General features: G+C 39.9%; 2 protein-coding genes across 2 annotated transcripts; both read left to right on the top strand.

Moving 5' to 3' along the window:
• The first annotated feature begins 1,261 nt into the window (after nt 1–1,261).
• Nucleotides 1,262–19,596, top strand: LOC121943683 (protein Smaug homolog 2). The gene is made up of 13 exons (XM_042487268.1): nt 1,262–1,560; nt 4,108–4,629; nt 4,784–5,254; nt 6,287–6,529; nt 6,668–6,777; nt 7,122–7,208; nt 7,461–7,752; nt 9,122–9,207; nt 9,494–9,609; nt 9,862–10,060; nt 11,558–11,684; nt 14,164–14,247; nt 16,687–19,596. The coding sequence occupies exons 2-13, from the start codon at nt 4,434–4,436 to the stop codon at nt 16,713–16,715; spliced, it is 2,040 nt and encodes a 679-aa protein (XP_042343202.1). The 5' UTR covers nt 1,262–1,560; nt 4,108–4,433; the 3' UTR covers nt 16,716–19,596.
• Nucleotides 19,597–20,421: 825 nt separating this feature from the next.
• socs9 (suppressor of cytokine signaling 9) lies at nt 20,422–26,078 on the top strand. The gene is made up of 2 exons (XM_042487270.1): nt 20,422–20,552; nt 22,855–26,078. The coding sequence occupies exon 2, from the start codon at nt 23,019–23,021 to the stop codon at nt 24,663–24,665; it is 1,647 nt and encodes a 548-aa protein (XP_042343204.1). The 5' UTR covers nt 20,422–20,552; nt 22,855–23,018; the 3' UTR covers nt 24,666–26,078.
• Nucleotides 26,079–27,232: the final 1,154 nt, after the last annotated feature.

Here is a 27,232-nt window from a genome sequence, read left to right as displayed (position 1 = left end):
TAGCAATCCATAATGGTACGGTGTTGCCATATGGCAACGTACACATTTTTAACATTTTATTATTTATTGATGATCGACTACAGTGCAAGAAACTACTACATGATAATGAAACTTAACTAACCTATTGTTGAGTGTATATTTTTTTTCCCATTGAAAAACTTCAAAAAAACACTTTTTTTGTTGAATTTTTAGGCGTCAAATGGTGAGGCTCCTCCTGTCCATGATGTCTGCAGAAAAGGGTTTCAAAATGGCCTATAGAAAGTAATGTGACAAATTTAAACACTGCAATTGGTTTACTTAGAACCCCACCTCTTTTTTAATGCATTGCATCATAACTTTGAATGTATTATCTGTGTGTAGAAGGCTTAAAATGGGGTTGTTGCCATGTGGCAACGCTGTACCATAGAGGGTTAACATTTTGGTATGGTAAATTGTTGTCAACTCCTCCCTGTGACAGGCTGTCTAATGTATACGATTACAATGAACCTTAGATGAGTGCGCCCCCCCTTCAGTGAGTGATTTGGTAGTGAATGGTCGGTAATACGCTTTATTGGAGTAGACCAACCATAATATGCCCACTTTGTGTGTCTTTGTCACTTTGGTGTGTATGTATGTGGGTTTTTAAAAAAAATGTATTTATTATTTTTGTGTCTGTTTTGTATATGTGTTCATGACACACAACAAAAAAGATGTCTAAATGATTTGACTGAAATGCCGTACTTCTGTTGTGCTCTCAAACATAAAAACACAATAAAATAAAATAAAATGGTATGAGTAATTAGCAGAAAGATATATGTTTATATATATATATATATATATATATATATATATATATATATATATATATATATATATATATATATATATATATATATATATATATATATATATATATATAGTGTGTTGTCCAAATATTTTTGAGTAACTTATGAAATGCGAAAGGTGTTACAACCATCCCATCTCTGAAACAAACAAAACAAACAAACATAAAAACGAATGTCTTCTAGTTACCATGTGTTTGTTTTGTTTTTCCCCTCGTACAAATATGACAATAGTGCCAACATTATACATCAGACGTGTTTGCTGCTGTTCGGAAACTCCATGACAGCTGAATGTGGCTCGATGTTTCTGAGTTTGCATGTTAGGGTGGCAGCCTTTTTATTCATGGATGTATATTTAGCAGACAGTGGGCGGAACAAAACATTACGTACCGTCCAGACGTGTGACGTTTCATTCACGTCTTGCGTCAACTCAAAATCGAAGTAGATTTCTCCAGGCGTACACTCTTTATTTTCTGCATTGCAATAAACATTTTGTACATACATTCTTTAACATGGCCTGTTTGAAACCACGGAGCTTGCCACCGTAAAGGAATATCCTACAGGAATACCTCGTATGGGATCGAAATCTACGCTTCTTTCAGCTAAGCTAACGTTATTGCATCTATTAGCAAAACTTGCTAGCTAAGAAGCTAGCGCTAGCACTTAGCTATCCCTATCGTCGAGCTAGCTATGCATTAGCACTTTAGCCTAGCTCGCTAACCAGTGACAACTGACAAAGGTAAACAGCAAACCCTTTTGAGTCTGATTATGGCTAACCACAACTCACATAACTTTCTAGTCAACTGCCTACAAGCTGCTGTCGATAAAAGCTGCGTTTTTACGTCCCTGTTCGCACCGTTAAGATTGAAGTACGAAACGGAGAACAGGGGCAGTAACAGAGCTAACGAAAAAACAACGAAACAAATCCCAAATCCCTCATTATTTATTTGGCCGACCAAAGTGGTGATGGGGGCAAACGAAGCTTCCTAAAGTACTGAATCACTATGAAGCTATTCTGTGTTAAAAATGGTTTCGAAGCATTTGATACAGACAAGAATGGCGACACCTGCTGGAAAAAACCCCTTTGTATTGCATTTCTAAATCGATGGATTAAATCTGAAACCATGGTCAAACAGTTGGGTTTGTAGTGATTTGCTGCTTTCATTACTGTTATTTTGTCTAGCAAAGCATGCTTTACTAGATGGGTCACTTTAAAACTGAATTTACAGCTAAATACTGAGGCAGACTGACAAGAACATCCCGTATTCGAGACTAGCGCGACACCCCTTTTACAGACTTTACGAGGCCTCGTTTGGGGTTGTCACGTGATTTCTGGCGTGGTAAAATGAGCCATCAAAACATCTTGTTGTAATTCTTCTGCTTTGAAGGCTTTTTATTGTGTCGAGTGGTCTACTTCGAGGGAAACATCACTGGGCCATGCTAACTCTGGCTAACCGCTATCTAATGCTAGGCTGCCGGACTACGCTGAAGTTAGCTTCCCATTCAGTAGTTAAGGGACAAGTAACTTAGATTGTTGAGCGACCTATTAGCTTTTTGCATCTCTGACAGTTGTGAAAGCGTGTTAGACATGTAGGGCGAAGCCCCAATGCGGTCTAAATCATTTACGCTTAGTTTGTGAAAATGCAAAAGAGGAAGATCTAACTGCCCCCCCGTTGACCAGATTAGACTAGGTCCAGATCAAAAAGCCATATACTAAGACAGATCAAACCTGGACTAGATCATTCCAGAGAGGCTAAATACTATTTAAAACACAGTTTCAGATTTGTAACACCCATATTTGAACTGGACCTAGTCCTAATGTGGTCAACATGTGAAAAAAGCAGTGATAACGTCCCTTTTTGCACGTTTTAAATGAAATGCAGCCTGTCATGCATTTTCACAACTTGAATAAAGGTTCTACAAATGTAAAAGTGGGTTTCAGAAAGCGTTAAGGCTTTAGGTTGAATGTCTAACACGTTTTTACAACAGTGAGAGGTGCAAAAAGCCGAGGATAGGTAGCAAAGCAAACTAAGTTACTTTTCCCTTAAGTCTCCCCTTAACTGTTGAATGATAAGCTAACTTCAGCGTTGTGGCCGCCGTGATTAATATTAGTCAGTGCCAACTTAATAAACCTTGCAGTCTGCTGATCTGAGTTCATACAAGGAAACTCAGATTTGTCCTTAAATCAAAATTGTAGCCCACAATGTTCAGGCGCTACCGTTTAGTGTTGGTTAGCTTTGGCAGCATATTACCTTGCTGGTCAGTGATAATGGATAGTGGATAATCAGTGAATTATTGCTCACTGACAGCTCTTACTCTTTGGAGCAGCCTATTTTTGTGTGTCTCTGAGCATTAATGACCCTGACTCTTATCTTTTGGATAACATCTTTGGTACACCTGTTGTGAATGACCTGCACCTTTATCATTATGATATAACAAAAGTCCTTTATGATGTGATAAAGTTTATTGATAACAGCTCAACTCAAATAACGCCCTACAGTCACTGTTTTAACTGAGATATTTTGGGATATTTCTTATACATATTGAGTCAATTTTGAATGGAAAAGTTCTTAAATTACAATCTTATGTCATATCCCTTATCACTGTCATTCCTTGCATACCGTAAAAGGTTGAAGTTGCTTGTTTGTCCTATATTGGCTGTGTGTGATAAAATATCTTATTTATAGGCTATTATTCCGCCTATCTTCACTGTAAAACCAGTGTGTCACTCACTGAATCCGATGATCCATCTCCATTATTTAAAGGTCAAGTATGGAGGATTTAGGGGGTTATATTGGCAGAGATGGAACATGATATTCCCACCTATGTTTTCATTATTTTATAATCGCCCGAAACTAAGTATTGTTGTGTTTTTGTTACCTTAGCATGAGCTGTCTGTGTTTACATATGGAAGTGGTCCTCGCCCATGAAGTCTGCCATGCTCTTATAAAAAAATCAAACACTGGCTCAAGACAGGGCCATTTGCTTTTTCACATCACCACTATACACACTTGACTCAGAGGATACGTTTCAGTTTGTTCATTAGATTCCACCAAATCCTACACACTGGACATATAAGATTTTTTAAGGACCCATTCGTTATGTGTGACCTTGGGGCAGAAAAAAGATATGTGACCATGCCACTGTCTAAAATCACAGGGGGACTACAACTGTTGTATAAAAATAAATAGATGGACTTAATCTTGGTTAAGATTATAAGCTTGAAGTAGACATGGCTAAATTGTCATCTAAGATTTTTCTCTTTCTCTGTTTGTTAATTTAATAGGCAGCAGATGATGTGATCCGGAACATGCCAGAGTGAAAATCAAAGCTTTTCCTGTTTGTGTCATTACAAATTACAATTGACACACTTTCTGCCTCATATAAAAAGACATCTTCCCGATAATCCGCACGGCATCTGTGTCTGCTGTTGCTTCTGCACCTGAACCATGTGAGGGCCCCTCGGTCCAGTCTGAGGGGATCCCAGGACTGTTGCAAATACAACCCCGCTGTGCGGGGTGAGACTGATCCTGTCTGTGTCTGCGAGAGCAGTCTTTCCAGTACCCCCTCCCCTTCCACACATTCCTGTTCTCCTTACCGAGGAGACACGCCATGATGTTCCGAGACCAGGTAGGTATCCTCACAGATTGGTTCAAGGGCTGGAATGAGTGTGAACAGACGGTGGCACTGTTGTCCCTCCTGAAGAGGGTGTCCCGCACCCAGGCTCGCTTCTTGCACATCTGCCTTGAACACTGGCTGGCAGACTGCACAGAGATCCACATCCTAGAAGCTGAGGCCAACAATGCAGGTAGCTGAGAGTTTTTTTTTATCATATGATATCAGTTGTCTGATTATGAAGCACTATTTGTTCTTTCTTCTCCAAACACTGAAGAAAGCCTGTATTAAACTAGTAATAAAAGATTAATTGCGGTTGAAATTCTCTGTTTGCCCTTTGTCATTAGCAATTGTCAGCCAGTGGCATCAGGAGCCAAAAGAGAAGGTTGTGTCCTTGCTGCTGTCCCACCTGCCTCTGCTGCAGCCACGCAACAGCGAGGCCAAATGTGAGTACATGAAGCTGCTGCAGAAGGTGTTGAGTCACACTATTGAGAGTAGCCTGTTTGTGGAAGAAAGCAGGCAGCTGCTGTCCTACGCGCTCATCCACCCTGCCACCACACTGGATGACCGCACCTCTCTGGCCATGTGGCTAAACCACCTGGAAGAGCACCTATCTAGTGGCTACGCACCCCGGGCTCCATCTAGCCCCTACCACCCACGGCAAGGCTCAGATGAATGGCCCAGCTCTGCTGAAGCTCTGGACCCCGGCCACGCCTGGCACGACAAGTCCCCCTCATCTAGCACGTCTCCAGCAGGCCAGAACGGACACATGCCTTTCCCAGGCGGGATGTCCTCTCCCATCAACAGCAATAACACAGGTAATGTTTTTCTTTCTCCTCATTTTTCGAGTTGAAAAAAACATGAGGAAATAGGTTTGAGGAGGCATTGAAACCATTGTAGACATTAGGCTTGGGCAGTATCTATTTTTTCATACCTTTTTGGAATTTCACTGGGGTACGGCATATGATGGTCTCAGCACGGCGCTTAAACCCCACCCCACCACCGACCAGCAAGTTCGCTACGGACTGCAGGCTGTCTTGCCCTCTTCAGTCGACTCATTACACAATACACTCATGCAATGTCAACAAAAGGTAATATTCTTACACCCATTTTCCCGATTAAAAAAAGAAACGCAACCATACACCTTCTGAATTCATGTTTTTCTCTATGAAACCAAGAGGTTCCATGTCGCGGAAGCTGTTGTTTTTTTTGTTTTTTTTTCTGGCTGACAGCGTGAGCACCACTGCTCAACTGCTGCACTTCAGAGTAACAGAGAACAGTTTCAATGTCTTTATCCGTCACAGACATGATGAAATAAAAAATATCTGCTTTACTTAATATTTCCTGTTTCTGTTTCAAAATAAAAGCCCTCTGACAATGTTTCTTTCTACAGAATCTCAATTGTATTGTCAAATAATTGTAGGACAATGTTATTGAGGTGCAGTAGATTTCATGGCTTCATAAATGAGTGGAGTATGTGCTTTTAATTGTGTAAATGCAGTAGTTATTACAGTATGCAGCTCTACAGCAGCGCTGCAACAAGACACTGCCCATGCATGCAGTGTGGCCTGGGCGTAACTTCTGGGAAACGTGATGCGTACTGCATACAAAACATCCTCAGTTCAGCCTCTCCAGTATGAAGTTAACACAAAGATGATGTTCTGTATGTTTAAGGTATTTAAAAGAACACAGTCAGGATTTCTAAGTTCCCTGGTATACTGTGCCGCTGTGATACTGCTCATGCCTAGTAGACATCTCTTATATTGTTCATAGAGTGTTATTTAATTTCTTTCATGGGAATTCCCAAGAATAACTGCTGTTCCTCATGTATTAATTGTTTCCTTTGCCAGGTCTGGGTGGGCAGATGCAGCCCAGCCCTCTGAAGAAGTCCATGTCCGTTATTCCCTCCAGTCCCCAGGCTTGTGGCTCTGAGTGGGTTAGCCAGGATGACGTAGGAGGCCGGCAGAACTTCATTCTAACAGACCACGCACCCCTTTCACCTCAGAGCAGCGTAGCCTCCTCAGGCAGCGAGCAGACTGAAGAACAGGGCTCCGCTCGAAACACCTTTCAGGAGGATGGCAGTGGCATGAAAGGTCAGAGTTTACTACCGAACTGAGCCAAGGGCGCTTGCAGCATTTTGCTCTGGTAAAAGCCGCACACAGCCAACAGCTGTGGTGATATAAGCCAAAATGTGACTTCACTTTCTTTTTCCCTCGGTATATTTGCTCTAGATGTCCCTGCATGGTTGAAGAGTCTCCGCCTTCATAAATATGCATCACTTTTCTCCCAGATGACCTATGAGGAGATGATGATTCTCACAGAGCACCACCTGGAGTCGCAGGTTTTTAAGCCTCCTTTATACACACACACACACAAACACACTCACACACTGGAGCTGGGCTTTGATTACTCCACCCTCCTTATCAATTGTGAACATTACTGTCCTCAAACCTGATGATACATCAACTCTCAATGAGGCATGAAATTAACCGATGCACCCTACAGTTACATTGAGCCAGTCAGACATACAAATGGTGCGATTTTGCCTCTGCCCCTTGGCTTTAATGAAACAAATGGTGATTAGCTTTGTTATTTAGTGAGTGTATAAATTGCACAGTGTTGCCACAAGAAATGACTTGCTTGCTATCTCACTGCATCTTGTTTTTTGCTCTCTCTCCTTTTTAGAACGTCACTAAAGGAGCGCGGCATAAGATCGCCTTGAGTATCCAGAAACTTAGAGAGAGGCAGAGTGTGCTCAAGTCTTTAGAAAAGGTAACCCAGATGGGACGATGTTGTTCTTGCAATGCTATAACATCGGCAACAGTGTTTTGTCTTAATGAGTTTTCACTTGTACTGATCAAAAATGCACTTGAGTGTGTACTTGCTGGATGATCATGTGACACTTGATTTAGTTTCATCCAGAAATTTCCATTCTGCACAGAAACAGACACAGGGGAGGACTGATTGGAATCTGTACTCTGAGAAGTTTATATAGCATAAACTGATGTAATCATCTCATGGCAGGATATTTTGGAAGGTGGGAACCTGCGTAACGCTCTTCAAGAGCTGCAGCAGATCATCATTACACCCATCAAGGCCTACAGCCCACCCAGTGCATCACAAATTGCCCTGGACACAGCCAACGCCCCGGACGCAGCCAATTCCCCTTCAGAAGCCCCAAAAACAGGAGCAGACAAAGAGCCGGCCTCAGAGGGCTTCCAGTCCCACAACCCACCTCCCTGCGATGGAGACTCCTCAGCCACACCCATCTCAGACGGCGACATTGCTGGACAGTTCACCCGTGTTATGGGTAAAGGTAGGACTAAGATGTTTTTTTACCAGATTTTAATTGATTACATGTAGACTAAAGAGGTAATATTGAATTGTCCTCATCGGAAGTGCTCTTTTAACTTTGTTAACACACACACACACACACAAGACTCAGTCAACTAGGGCTGTTACAATACCAGAATTTTAAACTTTGATACTTGATCCTAAACACTTACTTAATCTTAAACACACAAAAATAGAAAGAAAAAAAATAAATAACCTGCTCATAGTGCTGGTCCAGAAAAAGTCAGTGAACAAACACCTGCAGTCAAGTGTTGCTGAAGAGAGTGTAACAGCCAGGGGTTTGGGACCAGTTGATTGTCTTTCCTGTTGTAATCTCTGCCAGACGTAAGCTGGAAGGAGATCATGAGTTTGGTCGTGAGTATGTGCATCCGTCTGTCCACAGCTCTTCTCAGTGACTATTGGAGCAATTAGCCTCACATTTTGTTTGCACGTTTATAAGTCTATGCTCAAGGATCTCTCCTTGTTGCAGTGATTGACAATAGTTGAAAAATCTGTTTTATAGACTGTTTTATCTAAAAAGCTAAAAACAACAAGCCTTACCTAATCCATTGCAGCGTTGACTGCCTAGTGGAGGTCTACTGTGTGCAATAGATTCATAGGTGCAACCATCGGTTGAAAGACTGATTGTGGATTTTTATTTTTATTTTTTTATATAGTTTTGGTAATTTCGATATTATCAAATTTACAACAGAGATTCTATCATTTCAAACGCTCAGGTCTGTGAAATCACTGCATGCAAAGTTCTCCGTGAGTTTTCCTCAGCAGCATGTTGTGACTTGCAGTGTAAATAATCGATCTGTCGATTCATTCAGTTCAGATCAGATTAGACTGATGGATGAGAGCAGCAGCTACTGCGAGTGAATACAAATCTCTAGACCCAGACGAATGAACGGTTAATGAAGGGTTTCAATGCGCCTGATGCTCCACTGCTTCATCTATGCCCAGAGTATGCTCTGCACTCTGAGATTGTGACGCAGTGAATAACCAAACAGTATATATATTCTCATAGTGCTCCTAATGAACGGTCAAGCTCTAAAAATAGAAAATCTATTTATAGCAGCAGATGTTTTGATAATGGCAGGCCGCTACAGATGAATGAATGTTTGGGGAACCCTGCTTATAATTAGCAGTATAACAAAATACTGTAATAAAACTATGAAAGCATTTTGTGACCACGAAAGCATTCAACAGAAAACACACTTACTAAATTAGATTAAAATTATTATCCATATCCACCTTTCCTCATATCCAGAGACCTACAGGTATCCATCACATCTCTCCAAATGTGCTTAATGGACATGAATATAAACCCTGGCTTCTTTTTGTTTCAGTGTGCACCCAGCTGCTGGTGTCAAGGCCAGATGAGGAGAATATCAGCTGTTACCTTCAGCTCATTGAGAAGTGTCTGACACATGAGGTGGGAATTTGAGGTCATTTTTATATTGTTGTAAATGCACCCAATGGTAATATAACAACACCAGAAATAAAAAAAAAGAGTAGAAAATACTGAAAATACCACATAGACAATTTTATATTAAATGGTAGTAATATATAATCTATAGTTCTTTTTTTGTTTCAAAAGAGGAATAAAACTTGTCCTTTTCCTTGAAAAATCACAAATTCCACAAGCATCTGCTGAAGTCCTGTTCATGCTCTTTGAAATTCTGGCCTTTTTTTGTCTTCTGTCTTTCTCTGTGTGTCAGGCTTTCACAGAAACTCACAAGAAAAGGCTGGTCTCCTGGAAGCAGCAGGTCCTCAAACTGCTCCGCCTGTTCCCTCGGAAAGCTATGCTGGACATGCCTGTGTACCGACAAAAAGGGTGAGACTCTGCTGGCCCCCTTTACCTTTGATCTCCCTCTACAGCAGGGGAGATGTCAGACCAGCTGAATGTTACATTCTCCCTGCACTCACCCCTACTGTCTAACTTTTACTTTGATTCTCTTTTCCTTTTGTCTTTCACTCTCTCTTTACCATTCAAATACCGTTTCATATGAAGTAGCTTCAACAGTTCTCTTAACTCCGATTGATTTCTGATGTTTGATCCTTTTTGTTTGTGTTTTTTTTACTCCAGCTGGACCTATGGGTCCAACTCCCTCCCCACAGCAGGCTCTGTGAGTGGAGTTGTAGGGCGGCGGGGACAAAGGCAGTTCCAGATGACTCCTCGTGGACTCCCAGCCGGGCGCATCGGTCTTCTGAGTCCTGGTGGGATCGGGGGAGCGTCTCCACGCCACACACTCACTAATCCTGCACTGGCAGGACAGGGTAGACAAGTCAGTATTACTGTCCATGGATGAGCTTTTTTTACACCAGTTTATGACACATGTAGCCTGCCTTAAAGGTCCAGTGTGTAGGATTTAGGGGAATATATAGGCAGAAATTGAATAATATAATAAGTATGTTTTCTTTAGTGTATAATCATCTGAGAAATAAGAATTACCATGTTTTTGTTCCCTTAGAATGAGCTGTTCATATCTACATAGGGAGCAGGTCCTTGTACATGCCATGTTGCACAGCCAGTGGTCAAACCAAACACTGGCCCTAGATAAGGCTATTAGTGTTTTTGTGTTGGTCACCCTAGTTGGTAGCCCCGTAGTGACAAACTGCTTTATTTAGTGTTTTTACCAGTTTAAATCACTGGGTCCATTTGTTTTTAGACCTCTGCAGACTATTCGGCTCCTGGTAAAAACCGTCAGAACACTGAAGGAATTCTAACTGGGAGAAGTTTCAGCTGGTTGCAGTCTGCAATCCTCATTGCTAGATGTCACTAAATCCCCCTAAATTGTTTACACTGCTCCTTCCAATAGGGTTCCCACTGTCATGGAAAACCTGATTAAGTCGTGGAAGTTCACAAGCACATTTTCCAGGCCTGCGAAAATCATGGAATTAGTGAAAATTTTGGAAACGTGATGGAATTTTGTAGTGCGTTAAAGTGATCTTTTGTGGAAAACGTTCCACGTAATATAAAGCAATAGCAATATTTTTCTTTCTTTAGCTTTCAGAGTAATGTAGCTCTGTACATCAATGTGTGACAGTGTTTTGTTCACCATCATCTTGTATGTTTCTTTATTTTCTCTGTGGTTCCATCTCTCCCTTCATGTATGCCCACTAGGTAAAATTATGTGTGAAGAGAGTTTAAATCTGATATGTTTGAAAAACACTGGGCAAGCGGGGCAAGACAAAAATGTATCATGGGTCTTTGAAAAGTTCTAGAAAATTTTGGATTTTTTTTCTATGAAAATCTTTTAGAACCCTGTTTAAATTGTGGGCAAAATGGATCAGGTTTAACAACGATTATGTCATGTTATTTCTTTTGTTTGATGATATTTATTTTATTATTTTCAAGTCGAAGGAAAACTTCTTGTCTGCTAAAAGCAGACTACACAGCTAAAAGTAGTAACCTGACTTTGTATTTTGTGACTGAAGAATTTTTTGCACCCGTTTTTGGTACAAGAGTTTTACTTCAATATGTCCATTCACTATGTCTGAAGGTATTGAACAGCATGCCGTCATGCCTAAGGAGTCACACTAGGCCTTAGTAAACATTTGTTCTGAAAGGAAAACAAGTGAAAAAACAGGAGACTCTGGCAGTTTAATCAGTACACACAAGACAGTACGAGGGGTTAGGGATCACATTTTGATATGAATCGATTCATTATCATAGCTCCAAGAGTTTCTGTTTAATGACTTTTCCAAGAGATAAGCAAAGCATGTCAGCCTCCCAGGATGAGTGGCATCCGTTTAATGAGAACTTGTATCGTCCTCTATAGAACCTGTGGTTTGCCAACCCTGGGGGCAGTAACAGCATGCCAAGTCAGAGTCGCAGCTCTGTGCAGCGGACCCACTCACTCCCTGTCCACACTTCCCCACAAACCATGCTCATGTTCCAGCAGCAAGGTATTGTATGAGGTCAAGCCTCTTTTAATTTATTTTCATCTATCTCTTTCTCTATTTGCATTTTAATTGACTTTATTCGTTAACTAAAATCATCAGTTTTTCCACCGTTAATTGCCTGTTTGTTTCCCCATTTTGCTTATCTCAGTTTTAGTTTTCAGTAGAGTTTATTTGAGAGTGAACGTTGCAGATTAATAAATATACGTACATGGTATGAAAATGCCAGAATAAGCCAACATGCCGTTGTTCATCTGTAGTTCCTCGGCTAAGGTGTTAAAAGACTTCCAAAAATACAACAAGGCAAGCGGCATTTAGCAGTAAACTATCTCTCTTCTTGTACAATACACATCATTTTACGGTTGCCTTGTCTTGTTAGCCAGATGCCACACATGAGCTCTGCAAATTGATCTTTTTAATGATTCTGCTATTTTTCAGAGTAAACATAAGACGTTTCCATCACAGAGCATTCTGTTTGATAGCCAAAAAGTATAAAGTAAACAGATGTATGAACTCAGCAGTGCTGCACTTTACATGTTTACAGGAATGCACTTTAGCTTTTTCATACCGCTGTTAAAACCTCTATTCTTACCACAGGACTACTTCTGACAGAATGATTTTTTTTTTATTGCACCTTTGTCCGTAAGCCTTACTTCAGTTATGAGAGCTGACATGCCAAGCACCCAGACGACATGCAATATTCACCTTATATCTAGGTGTTTGTTGTTTGTTTTTAATACTATTTTTTGACATTTTGCCTTTTCTGAACAGGGCAGTGTATAAAGTATGACAGAAAACAAGATGAGAAACTAGGGTATGTGATGTAGCACCTGCTCTTGGCTGGAATTGAACAGGGATGTGCACCCCAACCTTGACGTTTGTTCCAATTTAAATAATACCGACAAAAACATAATACTTTTCTGCGTTCCTCATTTTTCATTTATACTTTGTTGTGCACGTACACAAATGGGTTGTTAGATCTTTTAGAAGTATTTCATAGTAATGTTTTTCTTTTTAAACAATCAATGACAAACATTCAATACAAATAATCTTATAAAACATCATTATAGAGATTGTGGTTACAGGACGATCAAGTCAAGTCAGATTTACTTACAGAGCACACTGTAAAACAAACACTGACCAAAGTGCTTCACAGGGACATCAAGTAAAACAGAGGCATGATCAAATAAAAACAGTCATTAACAGGAAAAGTGTGTAAAATTAACTATGAACTAAAGTTAACTATATCACAGTTTCCACATTTATTGTAACAAATAGAGAAATAACAGAAAACTAGACAAAAACTTGTGGAAGGAGTTTATTGGGATGATACTCCAGTAGCTTCCTTCTCCTCTATTCTATTAAAATAAGTGTTCCTCAGTAAAGACACTAAACAAAAGTATTGCAGCAGAGTTTAACTGTGCATTTTTCTCAGAACTGCTGTCCGGGCATCACACTGCACAGCTGAGTTTAAAGATCAGTCAAGGGTCAAACTTGACACCCAAATGGCCGTCACTGACCTGTGTACTGAGGTTTCGTTTTCCAGCTCACTCACACTCTGTCCCTCAGCTGACGTGTTATATATCATGTCTGCGTCTACTGGAGATAAATGGCAGTTTACGCCTGACATCAGATTACAGTTCAAGTGCATCTTGAGTGGTCACTTGTGGTCACGATAGTTTGTAAGCAAGTGAAATGTAAGCTGTGACACACGTTAAACACAAAACACACTCTTGATGTAAGTCCTGCAACTGTGGTACCTTACCTTAGTGATATAAGGTCTCACCTACTTATGTGTTCAGACATACTTTTATGACATACGTTTATGTCAGATCGCATCACGTTCACATGGTGAAATTTTTTTTTCCTCAGTTTGATCACACTGATTGTCATGTTGTTCATCGGTTCATGACTTGTTCCAGTAACTTTTCCACTGTGCAGGAAGTGTAACTAGCACTATTGTACTTTTTGAATGTGAGGAAAAAAGCAAGTAATTAATTCTTACAGATGTGCTGGTGTGCTGAAAATAGTGTGATTCTTTGTAGCTGTTAACCATTTCCAATTAATTTCACAGTCATCCGTTTTATTTTATTCAAAACAAAGGTAAACATAGCCTAAAGGTCCACTATAATAAGTGACTGTTTCGTAAAACTGTGTGCGTGTGCAATAATTGTCAGCTTGACAAGTCCAAAGTTGAATGAGTATGCAAACTCTAATAGGCATTAACAATTGACAGTTTAGATGATAAAGTCACATTCACCAATGCTTTCCACTTCCAGATGAAAAACTTGAACTTTTCTAATAACTAAATCGTAAAGTTAATTAATGATTAATTGTGTAGCCCTAGTACTGATAATGGAAACTGTTGTTTTCCGTGGACATTTTTTATGCGTGAGTGTAATAAAAATGACTTTTTGATAGCACTGACAGTAATGTCAACCTTGATCTTCCTGTCGACTGAAACTGTTTTCACCCATTTCCTCAGAATGCCAAGTTCCAGGTGCTGACCTGGAGATCAACCCCACGCTGGAGTCACTGTGCCTCAGTATGACAGAGCATGCCTTAGGGGGTAAGTGTCCTCAGCAGCTCCGCACTAAACAATGCCCGTGGCTGGCAAACCTCACGAAAATACCAACTAGATAGCACCTTATTATAACTAGACCATGAGAGAAAAGATAATGAGCAGTTTGCGTCCAACAGGAAAAGCAGTACATACTAATTTGTTCACACACAACTTCTCCTGTGCAAAGAGATGTGGAAACATCTGTTGACTTTTGTAATTCATATTTAATTAGTTATGTTTGTGTATTAATTTTTAATAACATAAATTATACAATATCATTAGTCATGTCACAGTTGGGGTCTTGCTTGCAGAGAGAGAAGACACAGACTTACCTCTGTGCATCGTATGGTGTACTTGAATGACAAAATTTGCATCATTATGTCAAACCAGTGTTAGAGTCAGTGGCTCTGCATAATTTGACTCCAAATATTCTGTGACTGATGTAGAGAGGTATCCCTGTTTTTTGTGAGTAAGATGGAATTCAGGGTATTTAAACTATTTTTCTTCCTTTCTTTTAAACAGAAACTGATATATTTTTGTGTCTGTGTGTACAATCAAAATGAAAGTAACACTGACCATGTTTCTACTCACAAAATCTTCCTGTTTTTCCCCTTATTCCAAAAAAAGACAATATAATCCTACTAAGCTGTTTACATGGCTAATGAAACTGAATATCACACTAATATTTCTGTTTACATGCAGCCGTGCATAGTCTGATTAACGTCATCTAACTTGTCGTTTAATACGTCAAATTATGGAAAAGTTGAATGGCTTGAGCCGCTTGTGCCATTTTGCTTCTTTGCTTCAAAACAGGATTTTTTCAAGTTTTCCACTGCTGACAGAATTGTTCGACTATGCAAACACAGCCTCCCTCTTTCATTCCTTCAGGCACATTTTGAAAAGTTGGCGAAGCAATACTTGTGAACATAAAAAAAACTGTTGATATCCAAGTCTTTCATAATGTTTAAATGTAGGTGTGTTTCTCCTTCTGACCTTAAGTGTGGGCTTTTCTCTTGGGCTACACCAGCGTTGCAAAACACTGTTAAGTTGGTTTGTATACAACGCAGCCATGAAAAAGCACAGAGCTGAGCTGTGTGCCGCAAACCTCAGTTGAGACACATTTACCAAACACGCTGTGTACATGTCCAAAGAATACTCCTAAAGCCAGAATGAATTCACAATATCCCACGTCTTATTGAAAAATGTTACATTCAGAAAAAGGCCTAATTTAGAATATCCACACAGAATACAGTGTTTACATGACCTGTATCAACTTCGGACTGTTGTCATATTGGGAGTAATAGTGGAATATTAGTGTGTATGTAAACACAGGGAATGAGTTTAGCTTTGTTTGGCTTAATTTTTGGATGTTGAAGATCAGATAGTAGGGACATACACATTTGAATTTATCCATAGATTGCTGCACAGTCTAATTTCTGTACTGCTAGAATGCTGCATAACACAATTCCAGTGTTTCATAGTTCTTTTCACTCAAGACTGCTACGGCAATGAGTCCTTAAAACTCAGAAATGAGTTCATATTTCAGCAACCCTTGTTCCCTTGTCTCGAAGTCAGTGGGTTTTTTGAATGGATTTTGAGTAGATGCCTGACTAAGGTCTACAACAGCGAGTGAATTTTGAAGCTTTTCAGTTGTCTTAACAAAAGTGGTTTATACCAAGTGACTGAGACTACAGAATGTCGTCGCGCTGAGTAAAGAGTTACAGACGCGTTGTGGTGGAGACATGGAGGTCATGGCGACTGCAGCGTGGTTTGTTTAAAGCCTAAAGTTAGCTTTTTATTTCTGGGGATTGCATTTATGCTTTACAAATCATAGAAATTGTGTTAACTTGTGAAGATTATCTTGCAGAACAAAATGTGTAAGTATCATAAGTATTTGTTTGCCACAGCTTTTTTTGTGTGCAATAATCCAAAATCCAATGGAAAAAAAAATCATATTGACTTTTTGAAGATGGAACCAGGGCGATGCTAACTTTCGCGTTGGCCTACAAAAAAAAAACATCATTCCTGCAGCACTCTCTTTCACTATTAATGAAGAAATTACATTGACTACCCTTTTTGTTAATACACACATCCATGTCACATGAACAATTATATATTTTGGAAACAGCAGTCCCAAAGTAATTATGAGGATATTGTGTGTGTACTTTCTTTCAGCAGTGATGAGTGTAGCTGTGTTTTCCCAACATGTAGAGGGATAACCTGATATGTTAAGATCAATGGCCGACATACCGTAAAAACGCACTGCAATGGATGTAAAAAAATTCACGGACACATAAAAAGACATCGATAACTTTCTCTTCTCCTGGGAGAAAACAGAGAAAATGGCATAGAACTGCCCCTGTAAGGATGAAAAAAATGTATGGTGCAGTATATTTTATGATTGTAAATGTCTTGAAACATATTTATTTCCAATCTCCTCCTCAGATGGAACAGACCGGACATCAACAATATGAAAAGAAGAAAGGAAAAAACACACTTCAGTTGAGGCCTGTTGAATTCCTCATCACCCAGCACAAAGATATACGTACGCTTCAGAAAACCAGGCAAAGCAGTCACTACAAAATGACAAAAAAACTGTGTATATGTTCTCTAATATTTTTGTACTTTATTATATACAACTAAGTTTATTAAAAATGGAATACAGATGATTATTATATTGCAGGACAGAGGAAAAAAAAATAAAAAAAACAAACTGCTCCGTGTCACCTGCAGGACTGTGACATGATGTGCAGAGGCTCAGTTTGCCGTGGTCTGAGAGAAAAACGGTGGATTGGTGCTGTCATAAAGGGGTTCTGCCCTATGAGTTACTCTTCTTTTCCTCCCGCCTTGGAGCAAGGCTTCTTTCCAGAACACACTGACAGCCCCTGCACCACAAAATGTGTAGACTGAGAAAATGTCCAGCCAGGAGTAAGGCACTTTCATGAAATGATCTTTGATATTAGCCACTAAACTGTAATTGGCCGTAGGGTACACTCACCGAGGTTCCACTTGTTGACAGGTATCAACACAAGGATACCAATGCGCTTCTTAGCCAACCTAATTGTTCTTTGAACAGTGCTAGTGAGGGCTGGTGTTGATCGACAGCTTTCCTTGGTTCTTTTTTTTTTCCTCTCTAGAGGGCATGTTTTTGTGGCAGAGGAAAGAGAGAGAGAGAGGACCAAAAGGATTGAGGAAAAGCTCACCCTTAGATATTGTCTTGGCTGTTTTCCCCTGAACACATAGTCAAAGCAGAAGCGACTGTCCTCTTCCAAACGTACAAAGCCAAAGAGAAGAGTTGTGCGATTGTTAATTTGAGAAGGATATTGAAATGCAAGAGAATGATTTAATTTTTTTTTTTTTTTAAAAAAGAATAGCAGTCCGAATAATTTATGCCAGCTGCAATTTGTCTCTGTTTTTTTATGCCCTACTACTTAATGATGATGAATCTCATTTTGTGCCGAGGAATCCCAACAGGGGTGAATAAGGGCTGGTGAGAGCTGATTTGATATTGAATTGATAAAAGCGAGGAGGGTAGAGTGTTTTCAATTTACACTCTAATGCTGGGTGAGAAAACTAAATGAAACCCATCTCAACCCTCTAGCCTTCTTATGATTGGCTCTGGAAAATGAATCTTGTTCATGTAATAAATGCTCCGAAGCGCGGCGCCTCACCCTCGCAGTGCCCTCTTTCCTCAAATGGCCAATGTGACGATTTGATGAATCATACTTTTCAAGGTGCTTGACGATGTCCATATTTTCTGTTTGTGTCTCGATGTGTTTTTCAGTCTCAGAACGCGAACATTATCATGTGGTATCAGTGTTGAATCAAAAACTTGTCTTATACGGCCTCTGTCTTTGAATGTGGCAGAGCGGAGGTGCATGTATGTGTAATATGGTCTTAACTTTTGGATCACTTTTGGTTGCATCATGAGGCAGGGATAAGAATTCACATTTTATTTCAGCAGAGCCATAGGAGGTCTGTCTAGTAAAGATGGTTATTTACAGATATCTTTTTCCAATTGTATTTTTTACTCTCCCTTGATATTGATAACTTATGCTTATTTTCTATAATCGCATGTTTTGCCACACTAATACAGCACTGTTGTAGATAGAGGACATGGTGGTTGATGGTGCCCTGAGTCGCCAACAGCTAGAGAGAGGAAATATTGCAACTAATGTTGTATGATTATACCGCCTAAATGTCACTGTTTACATCTCTCTGGGGTAATGCCCAATTCATGTTATGCGATGTCATGAATACTCCATTGTCTCACTATGTAACACATTAAAGAACTGACGCCTTCTCGCACATGAGCTGGCTGGGTAGAGCCTGAAAACAAAAGCCTTCTACCGCCTAATCCATGGAGTCTCACTAGGTTTGTTTTCCCCCCAACTGTATGAGGCATGTAACGCCTGCTTTTCTGGTCATGCAGTGATGACAGAGAGAAGAGCTTTTCCTGGCCTTGTGATTGAACTGTTAGCTGTCATGTCCTGATTCATGTGGTGCCTAAAATGCACAGCTCCAGCATCCTCAATATTTTGATTCAGTGGTCTTTAGTAGTATTCTAGTCATGGATTTCTTCAGAGCAGGCTCTTGGATAGATCTGACTTACTAAAAAGCATCACACACATGCCCGCAAAAGGACTCCAGTGAGTCCAGTTAACAATGCTGACAACTTTAAGACTCGGCTATCTTATTTTTAACTATTCAGTATACTGTATATCAATTGTGTTATGTTACAAATGGCTCAGATTATCCTTTTCATAGCCTCTGTAGCTTTGGACAGCCTACACGCTGCTGCAAATAGACACAGAGGTACAGTGCAGCAGATTTCTGCAAGGTGTCTGTGCATAATGAAGACGCAGCAGGGGATGACAATGCTTATCTGAGCCACAAATTATGTTATTATGAGTAAACAGAACACTAATAACAGGCCAAGGAATATGTTTACTCCGTGTTTACATTCCAGTGATGCATGAAAAGAGTTGGGAAATGCACTTCACAAGCTCAGCCTGGTGTATTTTTCACATACCAAGCATTCGCTAGGAGGTACAGAGCCTGTGTCATATGGAGACGTCTACCAAGTGGTCCCAAGATCATGTTAATGTCCCTGCCAGGCATAACTATTGAATTAATGCAGCCATCTATAGGCTACATTGCATATATTTGTCTTGTACAATTTATATTTAATTCAGAGGACTCCCCAGACATTTTCTAATATTTTATGAACCTTTTTGCATCCCATGCTTACTCTACCTTTTTACTGTCACTCATTATGTGTGAATGGTCTGAAGTGCAGCATCCATCGGATCATTGACAGTCCAAATAAAGAGGTTCAGTTCTTTTGCAACTTCACTTGTGGTTTGTGTTTGTGTCTGTTTACCAGGGTTCCCATAGTCATGGAAAATCTGGAAAAGTCATGGAATCACATTTTAAAGGCCTGGTAAATGAATGGAAATAGAACAACATCACGAAAACGTGTTGTGTATCAAAAATTAAATTACATTAATGTAACATAATGGGGAATTTATTTTTTATAGCTGACACTAACACAGCTTTAATATGTGTCACTGTGACAAAGTTTTTGTTGTTTTTCCTTATTTTTTCATCATGAAAGTTTTCTTATTTTCGCCCTGTGTTTTTTTCCCCTCCCTCATGTATACTTACTAGGCATTTCAAATAATTTTTAAGCACTTTTGGCTTATGGTGGCATATGGCCATTCAACTTTAAATGGTGGTATCTTGATCTTTATCTTTATTTTAATTTATTCATTTGAGCTATTTTTTCTATTTTAAAGACATTGGGGCGCATTTTTTTCTTTGAAATTCTTTGCCAATTTTAATGGAAAACTTCGCCAAAGTGACACTATTTATTATAGCCAGGAATTGTGAAAAAAAATAAATTATTGTTGGATTTTCAGATATCTGACGGTCCTTGAACACATCATGTACAAATTATATGTTTAAATAGATGTTAAATGTTTGAAAACCTCTGTGCGAGTGGGGCAAGAAAAAATATTTTGGGTCTTTGAAAACTCATGGAAATTTGTTAAAATTTTGTCCAAATCCAACCCCAGCTTACTTCGTGACACGCCTGTCGTTGCTCCAATTTGTCATTTGTACAGACGTATTTTTAGGTTCCGACCTTACTGAAGAAATTACTCCGAATTACTTTGTACTTCCGGGTTGCGCGGGTTCAGCAGCTCATTTATCACGCTAATATGAGCTAGCCGCCTTTTTGTTAACGTCATTAGTTTATTTAAGAAGAAACCGGAGCTATTTCGTCGAGAAACTTCATAACAACCGCTCAGGTATGTTCACCGTTTGTGTCATTGTTGAAAAAGCTACATATAAGTGATAATAAACACAAGTTAACCTTTCCTTATGGGGCAAAGAGTACGTTAGCCAAGTTAGCAGATAGCTAGCTGCCCTGCTAACTTAGCTTCCCGAGCATAAATAGCTGCTTGCTAACGATTTTAGCCTGGTAGCTAACGATAATGTTATCGCTTGATATCTTTAATTATAAAGAGCTTATTTGAATCGTGGATTTGCCTCAAATGACCTGACATTTCGCAACTTTTTAACGCTAGTTGACGTTAGCTTAAGTTGTAGTGGAAAAAGTTCGGAATTTTTTATTTTCCATCGACCGTCCACTTTCTCTCTGTAATAGTTGGTGTTGTTCAAGAGGACAGAGCCATACCGCTGATACTGGGCGTTTATGATCTTTTTCATGGCAAAAACGGGATGTTAGGTCAGATTGTCACTAGAACTAGGATAAAATAGAGAGAAGTTCAGCTGATCATCGCTGTCGTGTTAGTTTTCTGCCAATTTGATTTTTGTTTTCAAATCACATTCAAAACCTCTGCATAACTTAACTGACCTCTGATAACCTATACATTTGCACCGACATACAGTAAGTTGTATAATTGTCCATTAAACAAAGTTTTTATTACTTTTACAAAAAATGTCTTATCATAGGAAATCAGGGAGCATTCCAGCATGTGGTACTTTCAGGTAGAGGTGGACGGTGTTAACTCCTAAACCTGACATGTTTGCTTGTGTCTGACAGTTTGTTTATAGTGTTCTAGACAAGGGGTTTGTACTCAAGACTCCGGTAAAAATGCTGCTGAAAGCTCAAATAGGATAACATGCTGGCAACTTAACAGCACAGAAAACTTTGTCCTGGTGCTGGAGGCCACGATGTTGTCCTTTAGTAAAGTTTAAGTTGGGCTTGTGTTGGCTGTGTTGTTTGCCGCTTTTAGCTCCCCAAGGTGCTTTATATGCTTTCCACATTAATTATACTTTAGCGTGAACTTCTCATTTATAAACAGAGTCAAAAGCATCTAAACTGAAAAAAACCTAACTATAACACCATATAGATCAGTGACTCCACAAGCAGTCTCCAAAATAACCATTGAGTTGATTTAACAAGAGTTGGAATGATTAGTTAATTAGCCTGTGAACAGAAAATGAATCTGCAACTATTTCAGTAAAAATATTGAGCATCTAAATAATTTATCTTAGCAATAATGACAAAATAACTGAGCCCAGCTTTTCAATGTAAACCTTTCCTGTTTTTCTTAGTCTTCTGTGGTTTTAAACTTGACATGTTAAGGTTTTGGATGGCAACTTGGGCTGTGGGAATTTTTAATGGATTAAAAAAAAAAAATTCTGGACCTGAAGATAAATTTAACCATCCATCCATTTTTTGTAACCTCTCATCCTCTCAAGGGTCACAGGGGGTGATGGAGCTAATCCCAGCTGTCATGGGGAATGAGGCGGAGTACACTCTGGACAGTTCACCAGACTATCACAGGGCTGACAGATAGAGACAGACAACCATGCATTCTCACATTCACATCTATGGGCGATTGACAGTCAGCAATTATCCTGACCTTAATGTCTTTGTACTGTGGGAGGAAGCCGGATAACTAAAAGAAAAACAACAACGTGGCTGGCCAGCTCAGTCCCAGAACCCTCTTGCTGTGAGGCGTCAGTGCTGCTCTAAAATTGACACCTCTACAGTTTTAAGGAAAATCAAACACTAAAAATTATGACCTCTACGGCAAGTTTTTGAGCAGGCCTGTTTGGTTATATTGTGTCAATTTTAGAAAGGCATATCACCAACAGAGTTTCCACAGATTCTTAAAAAAAAATAAAAGGTGTTGAATTCATTAATACAAATATAAGGCCTTGATTTGCATTAAAATGTCTTAAATCAATCTTTCAAAAGTCTTAAAATTGCTCCGAGTTGGGAAGATTTTTTTTCTCTGAAATTGCACAGTAAAAGCTCAAAATAATGGGTAACTTAAATAGTAATAATGATAATAATAATAATTTACCAAATGCCTCTTGCATCAGCATGAGTAAAAAGTAATGTTTAAGCTTTCAGTATTTATTTAAAAAATAAAACAAAATAAAACTCTCCATCACCTTAAGTAATTGATGTTGGTTCATGTTTTTTTTTTCCACGTGACATTGAATAAAGGCTTAAAAAACCTGCAATCACACTTACCCAAAGCAGTATGAACCCTGATTACTAGTATTATGACAATATGTTGTCTCAGAACATTAACTGTAGGCTCTAAATGTAACTCTCACTTTATTTTACAGGTTATTTTAACTCTCTGACCACAATACACGGACAGTGACAATGACGTCTCCAACAAGGGGAGTTGATGGAAAACTTAATGCCAGAAGCTAACTGCAGGTACAGGTCATCACATGACAACTCCCTGGAGTGGAACAACTGTTGCTTTTTCACCACATAATCCATCATGTCATTACCAAAGGAGTCGGAGAATCGAGGGAAAGATCGCGAGAGGGGGGCCCGTCCAAAGGTGAGACAGAGCCGATCAGAGGAGAGGCGAGATGCAGGCAGTGGACGGAAAGGTGGAAAGGGGAAGAAAAAAGGCCTTGCTTCCCATGACCCAGCAGCTGAGAGGCCTGCGAGTGATGGCTTTGAGTACGGTGAGCTGTTGAGTGACCTAGAGACCAGGGACCAATCTTCCTCCTCTCCTCTGAGGGAAAGTTGGAGATGGCAGGGTCTGGAAGCCACTGCCTCATTACTTGGACAAGAGCAGGTAACCGCCAGGCTGGGACTGGGAGCAGTTAGCTCTGCCACAGAGTTACCTGCATCCAGTGAAGGTGACAGCAGAGGGTCAAGCAGCAGTCGCACTCTCCGGCAAAAAATCCAAGATGCAATGGGACAGTGTTTCCCAATAAAGACCCACAGTGCAGCACCAGCACCAGCACCAGCACCATCTCCATCTCCACAGGCTCTTTCATCATCTGTCGCCTGTGCCTCCTCGAAGCGCAAGATCCATCTCAGTGAGTTGATGCTGGACGACTGCCCATTCCCCGTAGGATCAGAGCTGGCTCAGAAGTGGTATCTCATTAAGCAGCACACGGCACCCATTACCCAGCCTCCCGTGCTTGATTCTGCAGTAGTGTGCAACGCCCCTACTTCAGCCATGGCCACAGTGGTGGAGGATGTAGACGACAGGTTGCGAGAACGCAGGCGTATCAGCATTGAACAAGGTGTTGAGCCACCACCCAATGCAGAGATCCACACATTTGAGGTGACGGCCCAAATTAACCCTCTCTACAAGCATGGCCCCAAGCTGGCTCATGGTATGAATGAGTTAAGCGGGGCTGACAGAGCGTCTGCTCATCAGCAACAGCAGCTTCTTCTCCAAAGACAGCAGCAGCACCAGCTCCTTCTACAGAGCTGTTTGGACACTCTGGACGAGGTGGTGGCCTCAGCATCAGCCTCTGTCCACACCAGTGATACCATCCCAGACACTCTGGTTGACCCAGAGGTTACAGCGACCAACGTGCCCTCTAGAGCCATACTTTCTCCAGCTGAAAATCACAAATCTCACGACGGCTACCGCATTCACACTCAGATTGATTACATTCATTGTTTAGTTCCAGACCTGCTGCAGATCACCAACCTCCCGTGTTACTGGGGGGTGATGGACCGCTATGAGGCAGAGACGCTGCTGGAGGGAAAGCCCGAAGGCACTTTCCTGCTGCGTGACTCCGCCCAGGAAGACTACCTCTTCTCTGTCAGCTTCCGCCGCTACTGCCGCTCGCTACATGCACGCATCGAACAATGGAACCACAATTTTAGCTTTGACGTGCACGACCCCAGCGTCTTCCACGCTCCCACAGTTACAGGATTGCTGGAGCACTACAAAGACCCCAACTCTTGCATGTTCTTCGAGCCCCTGCTGTCTAACCCCATCCATCGCACACAGCCCTTCACCCTGCAACACATCTGCAGAGCGGTCATCAGCAGCTGCACCACCTATGATGGCATTAACATGCTTCCCATTCCAAATGCTTTGAAAAAGCACCTGAAAGAATACCACTATAAGCAGAGGGTACGTGTACGGCGGATGGATACCTGGTGGGAATGAGGAACAACAAAAAAACTGACTAAACGTGACTACTACACACATTTTTTAACACTAATGGAACTGAACAACAAGTCTTGTTCCTCACTCTATCTGGCTGAGTTAACCTACACTTTAATGTACTTATTTATTTTACTTCTGCTGTACATGTCTTAATACTAAACCACACTGATGAAACAGTATGCAATCTCACTGATCTTGCACATTCAAAGTTCTTTATGCTCAAAGTAAACAAACTTTTTTAGATCTGTGGTGTTCAGAGAGCGACCCTCACTCAGCCTCTGTGTTTTCAAGTGTGACTGAATCAGCTTAATTATATGACGATGGGGGAAAGTGTCCTAGTGTGAATTGAGATGATTATAATAGAGCTGTTCATCAGTCACGTGCTGAGAAGGTGGAACACATATTGAAAAGATTTTCTCCATGTTACCAAGGTGTGGGAGTGCAGCACGTTTGCAGAATTAATTATTGTTTCCCACATTGAGCCCACAGTTCATTATCAGGGCTGAGAGTTAGGCGCATAAGGTAGCTTTTATTATTAACGAGTTGAAAAGCTTGCTCCAAAATAGATAATTGTCACAAATTGATGGTATGATTACATGCTCAGATTCTTTTCTAGTTTTGTCTAAATGCAGGGAAATATATAAAGGGTGAATTTGCACAAGTAGCATTAAATGGATTTTATGCTCACAGTGGCTTTGTTTTTAGCTTACATTATATAACCATCTGCAGCGTCTCCTGTGAGGTTAAAATGCATGCAGACAGTGCCAGCGGTCTTCATTAGTTTTGAAATAAAGGATCAAATGTGGCCTTCATGAACTTGTCAGCAGCAGGTGAAGCAGCTGCTTGAGAATACAAATGAAGCCCAGACATTTATGGACCTTATATCGCTCAGAATCTGACTTTTGTGTTTTCCATTTCCAAATTTAGTTCTCCTTAGTCCAAAGGTTTGGTCTGGCCTTTTCAAATTAGCATTTTAATTGTGGTGTAAAGACACAGATCCTGAAAGAAGAAAAGTATCCTGTTGCTATACTTCCTCCTGAGCATATTTTAAAGAGGTGGGGTGTCTCCACACTAATCTTCCGTTCCAGCAGTTCAGTGACAGAATTACCACAGTGAATTAGCAATTATGAAACTTAATTAACAATCTGAGTGATGGAAGAAATTATGTGTTTTAAGCTTCTTTTTTCCCTGGAGCTTGACAATAAGCCAGTTACAGAATCAGCAAAAACCCCAAAAGCACACAGGAAAGTTAAAGCTCAAAATACAGTATATCAACCAAGTCAAGTTTAGTGCATGATAGTACAAGGTATAGTGCAGTAAATGGCATATGAAATATGTTATAAAAGACCCATCATCAACCACAACAACAAAACACTGGTAAATCAGAAAAATGTAAAAATAAATCAATTAAAATATACATGAAGACTCACATTTTACTGTCTCACAAACAAACTGCGAATTCTCTGGGTAGGTGCTTTACACTGAACAAACAAAAAAATATAATGCAGATTATATTAATATTAAAATAACAAAATGTACATCTCTAATGCTTTGAAACCCAAGAAAAATGTTTTGATTTCTTAAAAAGATGAGCAACTTAACAAGACATGGCCCAAAAATTGACCAGAATTTAGTTATTGTTATTAGTAAAAGGTGCAAGAAAATTACGAAAAGGCAAAAAATGATAATGAGCAAGAAAATGACCTGGGAAACAAAATTTATATATATATATATATATATATATATATATATATATATATATATATATATTATTATTTTTTTTTTTTTTTCCTGTAACATAATTCTAAAATGTATATTTATACAAATTGTTGACATAGTTTTCTAGACATTTCGCATCATTTTTGAAGCAAATTTTCAGGTGATTGTCTTGTCACCTTTTACTTATTTTTTGTAAAGTTTTCAAATGTTTTTTTTTATGTCAAAGAAATTGAAAAAAACAACTACCGAAACACAACACTTTTCTCAGGGTTCAAAGGGTTACATAGCTTGTGAAAGGCATCTGAACACAGCACAAGAAAACTGATGTTGATTCAGGTTTCAAAGGGTCAATGAATAAATCTGTGAGCACTGTAAATGGGGCAAGCCTGCTTAAGTACTATAAATCTCTAACGGCAGACACGAAGTGTCTGCATGTTTGAATATATAGATGAAACACTATATCCCTGCAACAACACAAAGAAAGTAAAGGGCATTTCATGCAAGACTGCCTTCATGCTGCCCGTTTATTGGGGACATTGTCAAAGATTAATTGCAAAATTTACCTGTGCGGTGGAGTCATTTACTGCTGTGTGTGAACAGCATTTTGCATTAATGAAAACACACAAAAGAGACCACACTGCTAATTGTTGTGTGCACTAAGTAATAAGCACAAAGACAACCATCCCAGTGTTAATGGGGAAAGCACGGAGAATGGATCCCAGATCATCTTCTGAACCTCTGTGATGCTGTTTTCTCCTTGAGATGAGCGATTTGATATGCAGGATGCAAATCATCCATGACAAGCGCTCATCCACTAATGAAGCAGCTATAATTTAAACAGCGGTTTC

The sequence above is a fragment of the Plectropomus leopardus genome, chromosome 5 (genome assembly GCF_008729295.1).
Source record: "Plectropomus leopardus isolate mb chromosome 5, YSFRI_Pleo_2.0, whole genome shotgun sequence".
Taxonomy (NCBI): Eukaryota; Metazoa; Chordata; class Actinopteri; order Perciformes; family Serranidae; genus Plectropomus; species Plectropomus leopardus.
This window is presented reverse-complemented; position numbering and strand designations above follow the sequence as displayed.

Coding starts and splice junctions, on each gene's coding strand:
- socs9 (XM_042487270.1), top strand. CDS start 23,019: ATGTCATTACCAAAGGAGTCGGAGAATCGAGGGAAAGATCGCGAGAGG.
- LOC121943683 (XM_042487268.1), top strand. CDS start 4,434: ATGATGTTCCGAGACCAGGTAGGTATCCTCACAGATTGGTTCAAGGGC. Junction 5,255..6,286: donor CATCAACAGCAATAACACAG/GTAATGTTTTTC, acceptor TTCCTTTGCCAG/GTCTGGGTGGGCAGATGCAG. Junction 9,610..9,861: donor CCTGTGTACCGACAAAAAGG/GTGAGACTCTGC, acceptor TTTTTACTCCAG/CTGGACCTATGGGTCCAACT.